The 21,581-nt window shown below is 41.8% G+C and overlaps 2 protein-coding genes across 2 annotated transcripts; both read left to right on the top strand.

Moving 5' to 3' along the window:
- Positions 1 to 1,432: 1,432 nt before the first annotated feature.
- On the top strand, positions 1,433 to 9,609 carry kbtbd2 (kelch repeat and BTB (POZ) domain containing 2). The gene is made up of 4 exons (XM_053512248.1): positions 1,433 to 1,971; positions 3,696 to 4,030; positions 4,150 to 4,315; positions 5,698 to 9,609. The coding sequence occupies exons 2-4, from the start codon at positions 3,858 to 3,860 to the stop codon at positions 7,315 to 7,317; spliced, it is 1,959 nt and encodes a 652-aa protein (XP_053368223.1). The 5' UTR covers positions 1,433 to 1,971; positions 3,696 to 3,857; the 3' UTR covers positions 7,318 to 9,609.
- A 2,643-nt stretch (positions 9,610 to 12,252) lies between these two features.
- avl9 (AVL9 homolog (S. cerevisiase)) lies at positions 12,253 to 20,728 on the top strand. Its single transcript, XM_053512175.1, has 16 exons — positions 12,253 to 12,473; positions 13,125 to 13,242; positions 13,952 to 14,037; positions 14,124 to 14,195; positions 14,293 to 14,382; positions 14,472 to 14,538; positions 15,281 to 15,321; positions 15,416 to 15,454; positions 15,532 to 15,601; positions 16,035 to 16,471; positions 16,731 to 16,865; positions 16,992 to 17,211; positions 17,352 to 17,469; positions 18,606 to 18,659; positions 18,928 to 19,016; positions 19,112 to 20,728. The coding sequence occupies exons 1-16, from the start codon at positions 12,390 to 12,392 to the stop codon at positions 19,228 to 19,230; spliced, it is 1,839 nt and encodes a 612-aa protein (XP_053368150.1). The 5' UTR covers positions 12,253 to 12,389; the 3' UTR covers positions 19,231 to 20,728.
- Positions 20,729 to 21,581: the final 853 nt, after the last annotated feature.

The raw sequence follows: 21,581 nt of genomic DNA, 5'->3' as shown, positions 1-21,581 counted from the left end.
TCCTCCTGTGGACATTTTATTGATGTCCAAATGTAAGTTTTTTTTTTGTTGTTGTTCACCAAATGTGTATTACCCTCATCCCTCTGGATTAACAAATCTGGTCCACTTTTGACTACAAGCAGTGTCGCCATACGAGTCCCCATGTGTGAGCTGTTACTATAGAAACATATTACAATCAAGCAGAATGTTAAAACCTAAAACTACTGTGAAAAGATTCCAGGGAAGCTGTGGCTGTATGACAGCTGTACTTTTGTGACCATGAAGGTCTTAGTATGTGTACAGTGAACTAAAGCAATGTGTTAGGAAGAATTGGCCAAACAATGTCAGGTTTTCTTTTTGTTTTTTTGTTAAGTAAATCATGTCACGATGAGTTATAATAGTGATAAGTTATATGTTGTTATTTGTCTGAGGTTATATTGGCCAGTGGAACCGCCGGTGATCTGGAAATTACACACAGTACAGACGAGTATATTTGCTGGTGATTTTTTAGGGTGAAAATTAGCACATATCTGATTTATATCTGATTTATTTCCACATATGAAGGAGGCCTGAAACCGATCTCGAAATATCAGAATGCATGCTTTTTTTTCCTGTTTACATGGACATAGAACATATCGGATATGTGTCACATATGAGCAAAAAATCGGAATTGGGTCACATTTAACTGACAGTGTAAACGTAGCTTTAGTTCATGGCACAATGAAAATGGGTACACCCTGGATGGGCTGGGACACAGGATATGGGCAATTTGGGAATGCCAGTTAGTCTTCGGGAGGAAACTGAAGTACCCAGAAGAAACCCACTAAGCATGGGGAGAACCTGCAAAGCCCACAAACTCAACGCAATGCACACAGGCTCGAGGCGGGACTCAAACCCAGATAATGGAGGTACAAGGCTGACAGTACTAACCACGAAGCCACTGTGGCAGTGTGCCAATGCTCCAGGGGTACAGACACATACACACACTATGGGCAATTTGGGAATGTAATTAATGTAATCTGCATGTCTTTGGACTATAGGAGGAAACCGTAGTACCCGGAGTAAACCCGCCAAGCATGAGGAGAACATGCACACTGACCAAAGACAGAAATTGAACCCAGACCCTGCAGTTGCAAGGCCATAGTGCTAACCTCTAAGCCATCCCGCCCCGCTATGATCAGATTATTTTTATTATGTTTTTACACAAAAACACATAGACTGGAAAGAGGAGTACTAACTTTTGAACTAATTACTTAAGTAATATTTACCTTTCCTAACCATAACCACTATTGGTTTTATTATTGTTATTATTATTGTTATTGTGTAATGTAGTGTTGTTGTTGTTATTGTCGCAAAAGCAGCTGGAATTTTCTCTAAACATCTTACTGCAGTGTCTGGACCATCTCCCCCGCGCATGCGCACTGCTCCGGCACGCCACGAACCGACTCGCTTAGCTCGACTCCGCGAGTCACCTCGTTCTAGCTCAATAATATTACGGTTATTCTTCCTAAATTATATCGTCAATTTAGCTCACTTCGTCGGCTTACTTTCGTTCCGATTCAGTGAAAGTTTACAATCCGGAACGTGAATACAAATTTACTGCAGAAACGCAGAATATTTATCTTTTGCGGGTTTTTTTTTTTCGAACTAAACCGAGTTAGCTAGCGTTACCTGCCTAGCGTAAGCACTTCCTGAACGAATAAACAGTGTTTTTAGTCGCTAGTCAATCACAGTTAATCAAAATGAATCGTTTAGTTGTATTCATTAAAACTCATATAGATGAACAATGTATATTTAGCTAGCGTTAGTTTATTTTAATTGTCGGTATTGTTTGCTAGCAAGCAGCTAGCGCGCTAACGGCTGTGCATTAGCTGTTTATGGTAGCGCGTGTGAGGCGAATAGGCGTAAAAATAAGGTTTGAAGGTTTTATTTCTTGGTTGGATCCGAAAGGTTGTTGATTATAAAGGAGAAGCGCTTTTGTGGATCACTGAGGTAAGGTTACGTGATGTGTGTTTGTGGTTTTATGAGTCTTTGCTAACTGACTAGCCCGCTAATATTCCTGTTCTGCCTGTAATGACTGCGCCTCAGCTCTGCTAGTTTAAATTTGGATAAAAAGTTTTTTGTTTTTTTTTACTTTGGAACTTCGTTTTTATAGTGTACTTTCAAGATATAATCCCGTTTTAGCTTGTGTGTGTTTGTAATTCAGTGCTAACTCGTGTATGTGTCTCAGCGCGAGCCGCGCCTACTGAGGTGAAACACTGAGGAAATCTCCTGATTTTATTCCACTTCTGTGTTTGTTTGTGTGTTTAGACGTCATGTAAGGATGATAAACGTCAAGTCCAAGTTAAAAAGTGCCTCATTTGAGTCACGTGTTTATTTACAGACCCGCTCTTGTAGCCGTGTGTGTGTGTTTTTAGCTTTAGCCTTAAGACCAGCGCGTGCTCTAACGGCCCGGTGCTCGGCTCCGTTATTCAGTGAAGGAAAACAATCCAGTAACGTTCAGGATTCCGGACCGGCTGTGTTTTGTAACGAAGCGCGTTATTTGGGTGACGTGATGAGTTAATTTGTCTCGCCCATCTGTCTTTCTCTCTGATCCCTCTGCTTTTCTCTCTCTCTCTCTTTCTCTCTCTCTGTCCCTCTGTCTCCGACACCACTGTTTTCATCTGTCTTTCTCCCTTCCTGTCTTCTGTTTGTCCATTTTTTTTTTTTGCTCTCTCTGACGTTCCTGCTTTTTCCACTCTGTCCTTCTGTTTCTGTCTGTGTTTCTGTCTCCGCTTTTCCTCTCTGTCTGTCTGTTTTGGTCAGTCTGCCCTTTTCTCTAATGTCTCTGTTTTCGTTTGCGTCTTTTGGTCACTTTCCGTTTGTCCATCTCCCTGTTTTACTGTCTCTGTCTCTTTTTTTTTTGACATAAGACAGTTGTCTCATGTTTTTCCTTCTGTCTTTCTGATCTCTTTCTGTTTGTCTGTCTCTGTTCCTGTCAGTCTGTCTTTTTCTCTAATATCTGTTTTTCTCTCTGTCTTACTGTCTCTTTCTATATTCTGTTTCTGTTTGTCCATCTCCCTGTCCGTTGGTCTGGCTGTCTTTCTTGCTCTTTCTGACGTTTGTTTTTCTCTGTCGTTTCTTTTTCGGTCTTTTCTTTTTTTCTGTCTTTCTGTAAGTTATTTGGTTTCTTTGGTCCTTGTTTTTCTATAGTTCTTCTGTCTGTCCTTTCTTCTTATTCATTTTTGTCATTATTTTTCAGTCATCTAAATTTCACTTTCTCTCTCTTTTTGTCTGTAATCGTCTCACTCCAATGTCAGTAACATATGAAAGAGACAATATACTTGCATTTTTTTAAACACCTGGTCAGGTGAATCACGTGTCTGTTAAACAGTGTAGATGGGTGTTCGTTCTGTCTGGAGAAGTGCACTTAATAAAAATCAATGGTCAGACATTAAAGTTGATTGATGAAGCTTCTGATATTCCTCTGGCTGTTAAATACCAAACCGATACAAATCAACACCCCCAGAGCTCTGATGCTAAAACATGAGGAATAGTCTTTATCTTGTATGTGATGTTGATTTAGGATGCAGCCAGTCAGGTCGATAAAGTGTCAGACAGTAACTACGATTGAACTTTCACTGTTAATGTGTTACTGATGAAGAACGTCTTTGGGGAAATTCTGTACACATATATGTGCACTTTTAAGATTTTTTTATTTTATCTTATCTTTGCAGACACCAGACCTCGTACAGCACTGATGTAGCAGCCGAAACCTCATACACTCAACAGATAGAAAACCTCTTCTTATCCATCAGACTTGTAACTTCTGAGGAACCTTTCTCTGGTTAAAAACAAGTGTGAAAATTTCCTGGGTTTTTGACTGATGGGATGTGAGGATGTCGGAGGAAGGGGAAGCTCGCTCAGTGAACTCGCAGTTCGCTGTCTCTGTTCTTGACCAACTAAAATTGTTCTATGAGGAAAAATTACTAACTGATATCACACTGCTGGTGGAGGACCATGAGTTCCACTGCCATAAAATCATCCTGGCCACATGCAGCTCTTACTTCAGGTAGGACAATGGGGACACACGTGTGTGTGTGTGTGTATATGTCTGGTGTTTTTTTTTTTTTAAACTATTTTCTTTGGGTTGGAGCAGTGTTAAATTAATTTCTGCATTGTGTGTTTCAGGGCAATGTTCATGAGCGGTCTGAGTGAGAGCAAACAGTCACATGTTCACCTGAGGAACGTGGATCCCATAACACTGCAGACCATTATTGCATATGCTTACACGGGAAATCTGGAAATCACACACAGTACAGTTGAGATACTGTATGAAACAGCTTGTTTTCTACAGGTATGACACACACATATGCACAGTGCTCTGCTCTGGTCACCTGTCTAACGGCTGTCTGACTTGATTACCTGCCATGACAGGCTGCCTTCTCTGGTTTTGTGCCTAGTGACTGTATGTTCCATTTATTCATTTTCCAATGTGGTTATTTGCTTCGCTGATATCTTCTCTATCTGACCAGGTTATCCTTTAGGGATGGTGCCTTGTTATCTGCCTATTGACTATGGGACTGTCTGCTCTGGTTACCTGTTTAAGATCTGTCTATGCTTGTCACATGCCTAAAGGCTGTACGCTCTGCTTTTCTACATAGAGAGGTTTGGTCTGGTTACTTGCCCTGTTACTGCTTGTATTGGTTATGTACTCAGAAGTTGTATATGTTGCTAACTCAGCTAAGGAATGTCTGACCTGATTACTTGTCTAGGTACTGCCTGTTTTCATTAGTTGCTTGTCTGACTTGGTTACTTGCTTAGAGTCTGTTTGTTCTGATAACTTGTATGTTAGACCTGGTTACATTTACATTTAGGCATTTGGCAGACACTCTTATCCAGAGCGACTTACAAAAAGTGCTTTAAAGTTTGCATCATTGGATACATACTTACACTGGGTTAACTAGGTTACACATTAGAAAAAGTGTAATCTGATTACTTGTCTAGAGATTGTCTGCTTTGATTGCTTTTCTCACAGTTACTTGTCTACTTATTACTGTTAACTTATCAAAGGACTACTTCCCTACGAGACTGTCTGACTTGGTTATTTGTCTAGGGGGCTTCCTGACCTTGTTACCTGCCTAGGGGCCTGTCTGACTTGGTTACTTGCCTAGGGGCCTGTCTGACTTGGTTACTTGCCTAGGGGCCTGTCTGACTTGGTTACTTGCCTAGGGGCCTGTCTGACTTGGTTACTTGCCTAGGGGCCTGTCTGACTTGGTTACTTGCCTAGGGGCCTGTCTGACTTGGTTACTTGCCTAGGGGCCTGTCTGACTTGGTTACTTGCCTAGGGGCCTGTCTGACTTGCCACTTGCCTAGCGAGGTTGCCTGACTTGCCACTTGCCTAGCGAGGTTGCCTGACTTGGCTACTTGCCTCTAGGTGGTCTGGTCTGGGTAATGTTTTAGGGAACATTTGTTCTGTTTACTTGCCTAGAGACTACCCAACTTGATTGCTTACCTCAGAACTGGTAACTTTCCTAGTTGAGACTGTCTGAGATTGTAATTGTGTTTAGGGACTCATTGACTTCTTGTCTGGCACTGCATGTCTCTGGTCACTTATTTGGTGACTGTCTTTTTTTGCTTATTAAGCTGCTTGCTTAGTAAATCAGTTACATTTTCTTCTTGTTTATGTGTTAATTAAGTATGTCTTCTATCTCTCTGTTTCATGTTTTTGTCTCTAAGGTGGATGGAGTGGTGTGTGCTTGCCGGGACTTTCTCCTGCGCTCACTTTCGGTGGAGAACTGTGTGCGTATACTAAGTTTGGCCGATGCGTTCGGCTGTGCCGAGCTGAAGCGCAGCGCTCAGCGTGTGGTGGAGCTAAACTTTCGGCACGTGTGTCGGGACGAGGCCTTCCTGCAACTCTCTCACACTCTGCTGCTGGAATTGCTGGGCAGTGATGCACTGGACGTAGAGCGCGAGGAGACCGTACGACAGGCAGCCGCACTGTGGCTTGAGCATGACGCGGCACACCGGGAGCGCCACCTGTCGGCCGTGCTTAGCCTGGTGCGCGTGGATGCCTTGGCCGAGATCACGCAGCGCGCCTGGTTCCGTGGCTTACCGCAAAACCACAAATCCATTGTCATACAGGGACTGTACAAATCCATGCCCAAGTTTTTTAAGCCACGCTTGGGAATGACAAAGGAGGAAATGCTCATTTTTTTGGACGTGGATTCAGCGAGCGATTACAATCATGACTTCCATCGCCCTCCCACTGAATTTAACAATCTGCATTTGCGCCGCTCGCCCATCAACAATAACGATGACGATTTATCTTTACATCCCTTGCCTAGCACCACCGATGACGCGCAACGCTCAATCACGTGCTACAGCCCCCAAGCTGAAAAGGTCTACAAGCTGACGAGTCCTCCAGAGGACTTGCGCAGGTTCGGGATGCTCGTCATACCCGATAATGATGTGTTTGTTGCTGGAGGTGAACAGCCAGTTAAAAACGGCAAATGGAAAGCAGTCCAGAGTTTCTATTGGCTTGATGCGCAGCAGAACTCGTGGGTGGCAAAAGCCTCCATGTCGAGCGCACGTGTACGCCCCACGCTTGTCTTCTGCCATGGGTTTGTCTATGCCATCGGAGGAGGTGGCTATGACGTAGGAGGAAGCCACGACGATGACGTCACGATGGAACGTTACGATCGCAGAAGAGATGAATGGAGTGCGGCGTGTTCACTGCCAACTCACAGCTCCTTGAGCCAAAACAACATGGCCGCCGTAGCTGTTAATGACCGCGTCTACATAGTTATCCATGACGCTATGTTTTTCTACTCACCGCGTAATGACGTGTGGACAGAAATTATGACTCAGAGAAAAAGAAGCTGCTTAGGCTCCGCCTCCTTCTTCTTAGGGACTGGCACCGCTGCTGTTCTTGGCGACCTCATTTTCTATGTTGGTGGAGGAGGAGACGGTGCTGTGGAGCTTTACGATACAATAAGGGACGAATGGCGCGCGGTCGCTCCGTTGCCTGTCGCCGATGACGGAGATAGTGCAGCTGTATCAGAAGTGTGCGCGCGGGCTGTAGTTCTGCTTGATACGTTGTGCGTTTTTGCACGCGATCGTCAGGGCGGCTATGCGCTAATACGTTATGACGCGACACGAGAGCGGTGGCTTCGCCCCCAGCCCATCCCCCACCGTGCCCTTGGTCGTCTCGGTAACCGCTTCCGCCTTGCCGTTGCCAAGCTCTACCCATCCTGCCTTACTGAGTTGCCGTGGAAACCACCATCATGCCCGTTCCCACCTGACGATGAGGAAGACTTTGGCACGGATGGCGACGCTCTGGAGTTGCCAGATTTATAAAGAAGCAGCGGCTGTTTTTTTTTTTTTATCTGGACAGAGAGACTGCTCTTCACAGTGGCCACGCTTTATCTAAATTTAGAGACCTTGACACGAAACAGTGGCCATTAAAAAAAAAAAACATTTGGATGTTTACCTTATCTTAAAGGGTAGGCATTTCAAATCAGTGAGGTTAAGACCGTCAACAATGTTCAAAGTAATTAGCGCGCGACTGTCTTAGTGAGCATGTTCCAGGAGAAACACTAACGGGCTGAAAGCTGTAAGAGGCGGGCACGTGTCTCAGCACGTCTGCGTTTCGCTTCGAGACTAAGTTGTCCTGTTTGACGAGGGAAAAGCACTCAAGGGATTCGTCTTCAATCCATGTCATGATGTTTAACTTATTCATAAGGTGAAGGGAAATGACGATAAACATCCTAGAAATCCCGGAGTCGTAGCATGTATAGCATTTTGTATAACAGGATTGCTGAGGAGGGATCGTGAAAATCAACACAAAAAGTTGTGCTAGACAATTACCGCACGGCAGACAGGGGCCATCATCAATCCAAGCAGAAGGACTGCAAGGTTACTCAAGATGGCCAAAAGGTTTTTCCTTTTTTAGCGTGTCTCAAACACAAATTCTTTTTCAAGAAGGTAAAGATGTTGAGTGTACTGAGAACAATCTGCCGTTTTTGGATGTGAACTTATGCTGTTAAAGAAAACGCAAAAAAAAAAAAAGTCAAAGATTTCGAGACTGTACTCTGGAAAAGGGTCTCCTTCGTGATGAAACCCCCCCCCACACACACACACACTTGTGATGTCACCACTGACCACGTGTATGTACGATGGATGATGCGATTTCTCCGGTGCAAAGCCGAGCTCGTCGTCGCTCCCCAGACTGATTTCTACTGTTCATTCATGCGTTGTTACTATTTCTCATTTCTCGATGATGATGATGATGCACTTGCTTTTAAATCTTCCACCATATGGCTGACATGTACAGGTTTGTGTGTGTATGTGTGGGTGTGTGTATATGTGAGTGTAGGGCTTCTTTTTTTTTTCTTTTTCTTTTTTAAATGAGCAGAATTTGACTGCAGGTTCGGTCATGTTTTTTTTTTTTTTTTTAGTCTTAGCTTTGATTCTCCTCCATACATCCATCTCATGGTATTTCCATCACATGCTCATTACATAACTGTATCCAATTAAACAACTAAATTGCGTTGGGAGGGGCTCCAAAGGGGCTTGAAAGGTTTAAATTGGAGCAAAAAAGTCAGTTGTGACATCGTGGCTAGTTTGAAGTTTGATTCTGTTGGCGGTGTTTCATGCCCGTTAGCTAGCCTGCGTTTGTTCCTAGACCTCAATCGTACTTGCATTACTTTTAAATTAACTAGCTAGCTGTTTGGCTAACACCTGTTACCAAAAGCGAAATGCTTGTTCCAAATAAAACACTTTACACAAACATTGTAATTTGGAGTGTTATTTGGGACGCAGCCTCAAAGAGTTCCTAATGTATCGTGGATGTTTAATGTTTCCCCAGATAAGCACTGTTCCAACATGCTGGACAAGCCAAAAGCAAAAAGCTAGGCGACAAATACTAAGATCGTTACGGTAACCTGAAAGGCCGATCAGTCTGTCGAGCGAGCTAGATGACGAAAACAAAAGTAACCAAGCGACGGGAGCATTGCTTTGATCTTATACCCGAGAACTGTTTGGGATGCAATCCACATCCAAGTCGCCATGGTGACCAGGAATCTAGCTTTTAAACACTCTTGGTGTGTTATTTGTTGTTCTCGTTTTGTGGTGTGGGACACAGCTCATGGTGCGACACTTGGTTTGGGACGCAACCAAAATCTGACACGTCAGACCTGAACACTTCAAACCCTCAGCTGGTCATGTGTCATTTGGGACGCAGCCCATGACCATGGCAATTCGTCATTAGAGTAATTTAATACCTTGTTTGGGACAAAGCCTAAGAAGTACTCTTCGAAATATTCAGAAAGCATTGGATGGATAAACACATTTCTTTAAGACAACTGTTACCATAGTGTGTGTGTGTGTGTGTGTGTGTGTGTGTGTGTGTGTGTGTGTGTGTGAGTGATTTCGTGCGTCTGGTTGTGTGTACATTTTTTTTTTTTAGGGTGGGCAGGGGAGTTTGATGGTTTTGTTGTCGGAGCATTTGCCACTATAACAGAGGGATTATGGGTAATGTGGGGTTTAACTGGTTACTGAGTGTGATGTAGAGTTCTGACATTCACTCAGCCTGTCCCTCAGCACTGTACTGCACACACACCTTTAATTTATTATTAAACACCTCACAAAAACTCCCGTCTCTGTGTTTCTTCATCAGCGACAGTTTACGCACACCCTATTTGTTTCCTGAATTATCTATAACTATAAAAAAAAAAAAAAAGCTTTGTTTTTGGGTCCTTTTCTGATTGTTTACAGAAGGTGAAGTGTGGAAGAACGTCATAATATTTAATAATCTGACATGAACATGTTAATGCTGTCTTATATGTCTCAGTTGGTGAAGATTTTATGGGAATCTGGTACAATATGTAAAGAAAAAAAAAAATCTAGTTCTTTCATGTAAATTAGCTTCTTTTAAATTGTAAATCAGTCACCACATGGTCATGATGTTGGTCTTATTTGATGCATGAAATGTTGAAAGAGGCTCAAACTCTCAAGGAGTCAAGTGAGTTCAGGAAATCAAGAAACTCCTGCACTTTTTCTAAGACCAGAGATTAGCAAAGTAATGAATAAACACTACAACACACCAATCGATACACCCTGAAGTGTTTTATTCTCCTTAAGCCATAGCAGTTTGGCAAGAATGACATTTTAATTACATTTATCAGAAATCAGCACTGTTTTTATTTATTTATACTTAATATTTAATGTTGAGAAACATGGGATAAGGTGTTTTCCTGTTCTCAGGTCTATGTTACAGCCGGTACAGGTCCAATGGTGCTTAAGAGATTTTCATTTTAGTGTTAGAATTAAGATTTAGTTTTTGTGCCTATTATGCTATTTTATTAAATTGTTAAATAAAATATTCCAGATTTTTTAAAAATATATATATGCACAGTTTTATTTCTTTTTCACCTTTAAAATGACATGAGGGCTATTCAAGTCAATGCAGGACCTTTGAGTGTGTAGAATAAAATAACTCCTAACCTTTTATTTCTTTATATAAATTCCCTGCTATACAGTGCACTGCTGTTCAATAAGTGTTGGTGAATGATTGCATGTACGGTTCCCAGATATGATGAATGTCCCACAAACAGATATGGCAACATGTCCCTCGATTTTCAAGCCTCAGACGTTCCACTTGCTGAATGTTCACGGGAACGACTGCGGTGGACTCCAAGCCACCTTGGCCAGGGTTCGTATGCATGTACGGCCTTTTTTAAAATGTTTGCGCCATTTAAATGTCTTATTGCGTCCCATCACCATACTGTGCTTTAAGTCGTCTGTAAATTTCAATCGCTTTTTTGCTTTCTCATTCACCAAAAAATTAAAGTTGTGATTTGTCTTGAACTCCACAGGTATTTCCCATGATGCTCAGCAGTAAGTCATTTAATTAAAATAAATTTATTTATATGGCGCTTTAAATGATCGTCACTGTCAGAAAACAGCTTTACAGATTTAAAAGAGAATTAGGAAAATGTGTAAGAAAATATGTGTAAATTAAAATGATCAGAGAAAAAAACTCAGTGAGGTGACAATAGGAAGAAACCTTGAGAGGAACCAGACTCAACAGGAACCTCATCCTCATTTGGGTGATAACGGATAGCAGGGATTGTTTTACAGTCACACTGTGTGTTAGAAACGTTGATTAACCACAAGTGCATTTCTGCAAGAGGACACTGTATAGCTGGCAGTGTGAGTACTGTCATAATTGACAAATGTTTGACTTTTTATTCACTTTGGAGAAAAAAATATTTAAAAACAAAACTCAAAAACACCAGGGGCATTGGCACTATCCAGGAATATAAACCAGGAAGCAGTGGCGGGAAAAAACAAGATGGAGATAAAACTTTAGAAGAAAAAAAACACCTCTACAGTCAAGCATGGTATGGCTTTACCTTTGGGTGCTTCTCAGTAAACCCCCAAACCCCCCCAGAGTTAATGTTCAAAGTTTAGTTTTTTTTTTTTTTTATTGCTAAACCCTGATTAATATTTTCCTCCAACCTTTTTCCCATTATCCAAAGAAGGTTGTAGGTTCCTCCAGTTGTCATATTTTTAGCTGGGTTAAAAAAAAAAAAAAATTTGCATTTTGTTTAAGATTTAGTGAAGACATAGCACCACGGGTCCCAAAAATGTTATCAAGGACGGTAGCAAGAAGGAAACAGAGTCGCTCTCAGTTTGATTTAAAAGCAGCTGGTGCCGAGAGGAATCATAAATTAAGGTCAAGTGAGGTTTAATATCTATTTATTTAATATTTTACTTCATTCACATGCCTTTTCCAAATATTTTGATTGTTTTTATAAGCAAAAAATGTTTATAGTGTTGGAAGTTGGTAATATTTTTAGGTGGCTGGAACGGATTATCTGCATTTACATTATTTCCTACGGGACAACGTGTTTCGCATTATGAAATTCACCTTAAGAACTCGCATTAAATTTGTTTGCCAAGGTACCACTGTACATTGTATTTTTTTTGGTATGTATATTTCAGTTAATGTGTTAGTTCATGCAGATGTATGTTACAGACACTGAGGTAAGTTTATCAATGTGGGTCTGTGTATAAAAAGAAAGAAATTGAGATAAAAATTAACAGAAAAAACGATACAGATACAGAACTGTAATGTCTGAGTGCTTGTGTTTAAATCTTTACAAATGTACAACTTTTAAATTGTTCCTTTTTTTTAGATAAATAAGTTCATGCTAGTTCTTTTTTTTTTTTGCAGTAGTGTGCTGAGCCAGTCAATGACGTCATGGTCACGAGGGCGGAAGCGGAAGTCGCCTCTGTTTGTGTTTCTCCATCGGCAACAAATCGATGCACGGAGCAGATGTGTGGTTTTTTTTTTTTAAATTATTTTATTTTAACAATAGATTTAATATAATTTAGAACTGAATTCCTCTCCCACGGCCGCGGTGATGGAGTCCGGCTGTAAGGACGGGGTGAAAGGAGCCGTGCTGCACATCGTGGTGGTCGGGTTCCACCATAAAAGGGGCTGTCAGGTAAGCTAATGCTAATGCTAATGCTAAGCTAGATAAACACAGGTGCGCTGTCTGACGTTAGAGCAGCGAACAGCAGCAGGTGTGTGATTCGTGCGGGAATAAACATCGAGGAGACGAACAGAAGGCGAGTGGAAAAGTAAAGCGTGATGTTTAAAGAGACAGAAGTGTTAAAGGAGACGATTAAATATTTTATAAGTGTTAAATATTTTAAAAAGCTGCAGTGTAACATGAGATGCTAATCAAGGTGTGTCTCTCAGGGAAGCCCCGCCCCTTTATTCAATTAATCCACCAGCTTGTTCCGCCCCTTCATCCAATTAACACACCTGATGACTCCGCCCACTTTCTCCTACCTCCATACTGGGTTTAATTCAGGATAAACCCTGAGTCCTAGGGTCTGACTGTGCCGTCCTAAAAGTTTTTATCAGGTTTCATGTTATGGAAATTCCTTTATAAAAGAAAAAAAAAAAGTCTGTGATTTGATTGGCTGCCTGGTTCTAAACGAGCTCTGATTGGACGCCCTTTTGGGACGTTCCAAAGGTTTAGATCAGGAACAGTGATAAGACATGACAAGCACTTTGTGGCATTCCAAGCATTCTGTCTTTTATGACTGGTCACCTGGTTTGGCCTGTTTGTGTGTGTGTGTGTTTTTAGGTGGAGTTCTCTTACCCCCCCATCACAGATGAAGGTCACGACAGTAACTCGCTGCCTGATCAGTGGAAGTACCTGCCGTTCCTCGCTCTGCCTGACGGAGCACACAACTATCAGGAGGGTAAAGACATTTAATGCACCGTATATCTATATAAATAAAGATAAGGATAAAAAAAGAGGTTTTGTCTTTATATTGTTACTCTTTCAATTATATCTTTGTTTTATACATTGGAGAACCTCAAACCGGTCTGAGAATATTTTCTGTCTGTCTTTCTGTCTGTATGTCTGTCTGTCTGTCTGTGCAGCCAGATTTTGTCACAGTATCAAGCAAAACTGGCTGCATAGAATTTAATGAAACCATGCCAGTAGTTAGGTATTTGCCTGAACTTCAACCTGCGCCATAAATAAAATCAAAATGTTGAGAAGAGGTGAAATTATGAGCAGTTTTGTGCCAGATTACAAACCAGACGTTTTGACAGTGTACAGCGCATCAAAGTGTGGCTGCATCTTAAATCGGCCGCTCGAACGGGATTTATTGAAACCTTTACAGTACTTCAGGGCTTCAACCTCAAAAATAATAATATTATTATTATTATTATTATCACTGATTGCATTAAAGATCAGCAGATTTTTTTTTAGCTTTAATCTTTTAACTATTTTCCAGGTACTTCCACTAGTACTGTATAGTACTATATTATGCTATATTATATTTTGTTACACAGTAATAAAGCTCCAAAGACTGTCTAGACACTCAACCTGCTGTAGACACTTAGCATCCAGTTCCCTATAATTAATATTATTTGTATTTCTGCTTTTTTTTTTTTTTTTAGACACGGTGTACTTCCTCCTGCCGCCTCTGAGTGAGGACATGAAGTGTGTGTATGGCGTTTCCTGCTACAGACAGATCGAAGCCAAGGTCCGTATCCTTCATTAACAATACCGCTAATGGTTTAGGTTATCTGTGTCAGGTGTGTCGAGAGAGACAGCTGTCTTGTGTTTCAGGCGCTGAAGGTGAGGCAGGCTGACGTCACCAGGGAGACGGTGCAGAAGAGTGTGTGTGTGCTCAGCAGAGTGGTGAGCAGCACTTGTGTGTGTGTGTGTCTGGTGGTGGTACAGTATTTATTTTAGATTAGTTGATGCAGTAAAGTTGACCGAAGCATGTTTTGTTTAGCCGGTGTTCGGTCTGATCGCGGCGAAGCTGCAGCTCATTACACATGCCTACTTCGAGGAGAAGGATTTCTCTCAGATCTCCATCCTGAAGGTAGCGTGCACACAGTGTGTGTGTTAATGTGTGTATGAGAGTTCTTTAATGTTCACTATTCTCTCGTTCTCTCGTGTGTGTGTTTGTAGGAGCTGTATGATCACATGAATGGTTCCCTACGGTTCCCAACGCTAGAGGGATCCCAGGTGTATCTGGGTAAATAATCTCACTCCGTCTCTACATCATACACACATCAGTGTATTTACATTAATGTGACTTTAGCGCACTTTGCTATCCTGAGATGCGAATAAAGGATAAGATGAGCGGTACTCATTTTGAGACGCATGTTCACTAGGACGTGATTTACTCTGGAGTATGTGATGATCTGAGATCTCAAAAATTATATATTTTATATACATGTTAAAATTGATGCTTCGGTGATTGTTGGTCTCCCTCGAAAGTATTGGAACAGCAAGGCCAATTCTTTCATTTTTGCTGAGTTTAATATAAAGCACGTTATAATCTAATCTGAGAATCTGAGATCAAAAGGCGAACATGAGCTGATCAGAAAAGGATAAACCAACATGAAGACCGGAGATCTGTCTAGGGGATAAAAGTTTTTTTTTATGCAGCAAAACAGCAGAACGTCTGCTGGCCCGCGACCTATAATAACCTAGACGTCTTAGGGCCATGACCTGTGTAGGCCAGAGACACGTGTATATACATGAGTCTAGCTGATTGCCTGATTCCGTGAGGTCATGCGGATAGCTCAAACGGCACATCAGCAAGCAGTTCGAAAAGATAAGATCGGTGGTGGTCACATGGTTCGGAGGAAACACATGGCCTGACTGACTGGTGGTGTCCTTGATGTGGAATTGGATTTGACTAAATTAGGGAGAAAAATCCCAAAAATAAAAAATACATCCATGTGTGACTTTCTCTCTCTCTCTTTCTCCAGGTTTATCTGCACGGGATTTAATATTGCACTTTAAGCACAAGGTAACCCAGTGTGTAATAATAATAACAACAACAACAACAAATAAATAAATAAATAATAATAAAAATAATAATAATTACACTGTGTGTATTCTAGGTTCTAATTCTGTTCAAGTTGATTCTGCTGGAAAAGAAGGTCAGTGCGCACACACACAGATGAGTAAATGTGTTTTTAATGTGCAGTCCAATTAAATTGTGTGTGTGTGTGTGTAGGTGCTGTTCTATATTTCTCCTGTTGACAGATTAGTGGGCACCCTGATGACAGTTCTGTCCCTGTTCCCTGGTGAGAAGATTAAAACACACACACACACACACACACACACAGTGCTAGTATAATGTGGTATATGAACAAAACAGGCATGTTTTATGAGTCCATACACAAAAAAAGAACATTCGTACATTTTTTAAATAGATTGCAGCATCCCATCCACTATCAATAATCACAACACACACACACACACACACACACACACCTACACACACACACACATACACAAAATAAAAATATATCCATATAAATATCTGCTGGTTGGCCTGATTGTTTCCAAGAAAAACCTAAATCTTCTGAATAATTAGAGTTGTGAACTTTGCAGATGATGCCAAATGCTGAGGCAGTATGTGTGTGTATGTGTGTGTATGTGTGTGTATGTGTGTGTATGTGTGTGTATGTGTGTGTATGTGTGTGTATGTGTGTGTGTGTGTGTGTGCGCGCGCAGGTATGATTGAGCGCGGCCTGCCCGACTCCTCTCACTATCATCCTAGAAGCAGCCAGTCGGAGAGTGCTGACGTCATCAAGAGCGTAGACCTCAAAGAGAACGCCGAGGTCTTTGTCGCCGAGCCGCCCACAGCCGACCAATCGGAGAGCTCCGCCGCTGCCCCGCCCAACCCGAGCTCTCCTGATTGGCTGGACAGCGAGTGGGAGAGTCTGGACCCGAGCGTCCTGGAGGAGGAGCAGGAGAAGGAGGGAGACGGAGGGAGAGGCGAGCACACGGAGCTTACGGAGTCGGATTCGACCACGCCCATCACTGTTCAACCCAAAGCCACGCCCACTCAGACCAACACGCCCAGCGACACACACGCACACAGTACACACTCACATACACCCCTGCTGGAGGAGGACCAGTGCGGCCTTCCTCTCGCCATCTTCACCAAGGTACCCTCACACACACACACACACACACACACACACAGGAAGTGCTAAAAAGTATTGGCCCCCTTTCTAATTTCTGTTTTGTTTTTGAAACTAAATTGCTTCATCATTTACTGAAGAACAAAATGTTGTCCAACAGCAACTGACCTTGTGTGAAAAAGTAATTGCCCCCCTAGTTACCCAACTTGAATCACCCAGGGTTAATGATGCACAGTAATGTTTGTGTTTGCGGGTGTGTGTGTGTTTGCGTGTGTGTGTGTAGGGTTACCTGTGTTTACCCTACATGGCTCTTCAGCAGCATCACCTGCTCTGTGATGTTAGAGTTCGAGGGTTTGTTGCCGGAGCAACCAACATCCTGTTCCGTCAGCAGAGACACCTGAGCGACGCCATCGTAGATGTGAGACCCACACACACACACACACACACACACACACACACACACACACACGGTAATTTACTTAAATAGAATAACTTGACATAAATCACAATTCTGGGGTGCGTGCGTGTGTGTGTGCTCACACAGGTGGAGGAGGCTGTGATCCACATCGCTGACCCCGAGTTGCGGCGCGTCCTCAGCCTGACCACAGCTGACCTGCGTTTCTGCGACTTCCTGTTGAAGAGTGTGTCTGAGCACAGCGAGGACGTGTTCCTGGACGGGACCGGCTGGGAGGGAGGCGACGAATGGATCCGGGCTCAGTTCACACTCTACATGCACACACTATTAGCATCAACGTTACAGCATGGTATATACACATAAAAACACACACACACACTTTGTACACAGTTATATTTGTATATATAACCTGATATGCTGTATATATGGGTGTATGTGTGTATAAATGATGGCTGGTCCTGCGTGTGTATGTGTGTGCGTGTGTGTCAGACAATGAGAAGCTGCTGGCGGATTACGGCTCTGCTTTCGTCTCCGCCTGGAAGATCTCACACAACTACAGAGTGTGGTCCAGCACACACCACCCGGCCATAGGCGACATCACCCCGGGGTAAGAACACGGGCTGCGTCCCAAATCACTGACCACGGCGTCTGATCTGTGTGCAGCACTGAGAGAGAGAAAGAGAGAGGGAGAATACTGTTCATAACATCCAGAGGTGCAGAACACAGGGGACAGGGTGTGGTCCGGACACCTGAGGAGGACGAGGAGACATTACGGGGAGACAGAGATAGGGAAATAGGAGAGAAAATAAAGGACAAAAAGAAGAGAGAAAGAACAAGAGATAAAAAAGAGAGGAAAATGAAAGAATGAGACATGAAAGGAAGGTAGAATGGATGAAGATAAATAGGGCTGGAAATTAAAAAAAGAGAAAAACAAGAAAACAAATTAGAAAGGGAAAAAGATTAAAATAGGAGATAATACAAAGACGGAAAGAAAAGTTAAAGATGAAAAGTGAAGGAAGGAAAAGATATAGAACAAAATGAAAAAGGAGGGAGAGAACAAAAGATGAACAGGGAAAATGAGGAAAAAATTCAAGCTGAAATGATAATGAAAAGAAAAGAAAATCTTTAAAAAACAATGGAAAGAAAGATGACATGGGAGATAAAAAAGAACAAAAAAGGGAGCTTAAGAAAGCTTAAAATAGGAAAGAAAAAGGCAGGAAAGAAATATGAAAAGAAGGTAAAAAAGAAAAATAAAAAAGGGAAAAATAAAGAAAGAAGAATAAAAGATAAAAAGGGAAAGAAGAAATAAAGAAACATGAAAAGAAGAAAGAAAGGACAAAAGCTTTAAAGAACAATGCAAAACATGAAGAAAGATTAAAAGAAGAGTAAGAACAATATAAAAGGATGAATGATGAAAGAGATAAACGAGAGGTGGATATAGCGGGGAGGATAAAAGAAAGCTTGCAGCAGTAAGAAAGTGAAAGAAATAAAGAATAAAAAATAAAATGGGGACAGGATAACAAAAGAGAAAAAATAAGACAAAGAATAAAGATAAAGCAAAAAGAAAATGAAAGAATTAAAGGCGAATAATAATGATGGAACAAAAAAAGACAAAAAGAAAGAACAAATAATAATAATATTTTTTTTTATTGTTTTGTGTTTAACTTAACCTTTAACCATATAAGATTCATTAAAGTAGACGAGTGTCTATATCGGTGAATAAATGGAAGTGTGTGTCCACAGTCACCCGTTCCAGGGGCAGTACAGCGTGGCGGACGTGAAGCTGCGTTTTTCACAGTAAGTTTATGATGTCATTTGCTATACAGTTGTGGCATAAACAGAGAGACGGGTAGAGAGTTACTATAGCGACCTTGTATCAACAGCACTGATTAAACAACTCTGCAAAGGCGTGTTTACTTTTGCATTTGCTCATTGACTTGCAGTCGCTCATTCATGCACTGTAACGAGACAATCGACATTTATTTCGCCTGAAAATGGATTAAGTTGAGTATATTTGTATCTAACCACCACCTGTGTGTGTGTGTGTGTGTGTGTGTGTGTGTAGCTCTGTACAGAACAGTGAAAGAGGACGGAAACTGGGCAGCGCGGTGATGAGCACCAGCAGGAGTGTAGTGCAGACCGGCAGAGCCGTAGGTCAGCACCAGGCGTTTCATCACGGCTCCACACACATGCAGCACACACTCCTAACACACAGTGTTAACTCTCTTTCTATATATCTCTCTCTTTAGGTCAGTCTGTGGGCGGGGCCTTGAACAGCGCCAAGTCAGTGATGTCATCGTGGTTCTCGACGCTTTCTCAGCCACCAGCGTTGATTTCTAACCCGCAGTCTACATCGACCAATCAGTGATGGCCTCTGCTCTGTTGTCTCACACACACACAAACACACCCCATCATCATTTTAAGTACCCTTAGATCTCACACACACTACAGTTCCAGTGTCCTTCCTGTCCTGTCTTACCCTGTTGTATGTGTGTTTACGTGAAATCGTCAGCCTTAACGTTCCTCACCGGGAGTTCAGGATGGACTAAATATGTGGTATATTGTTGTAATTTTACTCTGCCGTGTGTGTGTGTGTGTGTATTATGAGGATGCAAACCAAGTATAAGTATGAGTGCAGGTTTTTAATCCTCATCACTTCTGATTGTGATACTACTCTACTTAGTATTGATCTGTCCAATATGTCAAGGAACACTTTTCTTCCTCTCTGTTTGTGTCGGTTCCTGCCGCGCTCTGCCGACACACAACACCTGCTGGATTTTAATCTTTAATAGAGAGCGCCGTCCAATCAAACAGCACCGTTTTATTTGGAACTTTCTCTAATATTTGTGTTAGGGCAACAGTCTAGGCTCGGCACATGATGTCAGACGTTGGAGTTAAAGGATTTTTACCAGTAGGAGTAAACACGCTTGGGTTCGGACCTGATCGGACCGATATCCGTATCGATGCATCCACTCTTTGTCCACCCGTCTGTCCTGTCTATCTGGTGTTAAAATCTGTCTGATCTGAAATGCTGAATATAATGAAATAATATATTAAAATTATATTAATAAAATTATTTATCTAGCAAATTATTAGTCACAACATCTGGATCAACACGACATTTTATTTTATATATATATATTTTTTTATTTAAGCCTTTGAGACTCACGCACTACAAACATGGACCCGCTGAGATTTACAGTATGTTTAAACAGAGCGGAGGGGTCCAGCAGGATCGAGCGGAAGCTTCTGTCACTACACCAGAATTGTGTGTCGAACCGGCCGACGTCGGTTTGCCTCTGTTCATTGTTCAGTTGAAGCCTACAGGGCCAACTTACTTAGCATGTGCGTTTAACTATTCCTAGCATGTAGCTTAGCATGCAACCATTAAAAAACGGTCCCTGGTCAAATTTGATCATGTGACATCAGCTCCAGGATTTCAGTTCACCTTGCAATAGTGTTCCCTAACTTTTAATGTGTTACCTCTGGCTAGCTGGAAAGCTGACTAGGTCAACTCTCCTGCTTTCTGATTGGCTGAAAGTGGATCTCCCACATTGCTGAGCCCATGACACCTGTATTGTGATTTTTATTTTTTAAAATTCTTTAGACTTGTTTTATGTGTAACTTAAAATGAAAATGTCTGATTTAATCTCTTTATTTCATTTGGGAAAACTACAGTGCATCCATGTTCTGCATCAATGTAGCTGGACATTTTGATTTTAAAAGCATGATTTTACTTTAAGTGTTTTTACTTTTACCTTTTTTGGTGTTTTTCATTTTATTTTAAGTTTTACACGTTTCCTCAATGCACCTTGAGATATATTTGACTTTAGTCTTAATAAATTAAAAAGGATTATTTTCTATGACTCCAACACGCGTCTTGCAGTTTTTGTGATCCCTTATTAACGCTATAATATATATTACTGGCTGCAAAAGTAAAGTAGGGTTTTGTTTTAAACTAATGAATAAACAAAAGAGAGTTATTCCTATGAAAACTTTTAGCTATCTTTAGCTTTTATCTATTTAATTTAATTCTATTTGTATAGTGCTTTTAACAATTGTTATTGTCGCAAAGCAGCTTTACACAATCAAAAGAATTATTTAAGTTTGTATGGAATGTAAATGAATCAAAATGGTCAGATTGTCCCTGGTGAGCAAGGCGAGGGCGACAGTGGCAAGGAAAAACTTCCTGAGATGGTAATAGGACGAAACCTTGAGAGGAACCAGACTCAGCAGGGAACCCATCCTCATCTGGGTTAAACAGAGAGTAGGAATTGATCTGCATTTATACAGTGTGTTAGCCAGTTCAGCTATAACAGTTGATGTTGATATGGAGTCCAGGTAGTTATTGGAGGCTCAGGTAGACTTGTAGGAAATTCCAGTCCTAAACTATCGAGCAACTACAGCCAAGTCAAGTCCTTAGAGAAACTGCTGTTAACACCAGTCGAGGCCAGAACCATCTTCATGGTAAAGTGAAACCGTCCCCAGACACCAGACGCATCCCAAAGAGACACACGGCATCCATGTGACGAGAACTCCAACCAGAAACGAGGCACTGGGATGGGTCAGACAGGTCCGGAGGGCAGAGGGAGTCTGGATCAATGGCAGCTTAGGGACAACGTTTAGCTCGGGGAGCTAAGGGGGAGAGAGGGAAGAGAGAGGGGAGAGCAGAAGAGGAGTGATAACAGTTAGGTATGGCTGCAGTCACATAATGTATAA

The sequence above is a fragment of the Clarias gariepinus genome, chromosome 14 (genome assembly GCF_024256425.1).
Source record: "Clarias gariepinus isolate MV-2021 ecotype Netherlands chromosome 14, CGAR_prim_01v2, whole genome shotgun sequence".
In the NCBI taxonomy this organism is placed as follows: Eukaryota; Metazoa; Chordata; class Actinopteri; order Siluriformes; family Clariidae; genus Clarias; species Clarias gariepinus.
This window is presented reverse-complemented; position numbering and strand designations above follow the sequence as displayed.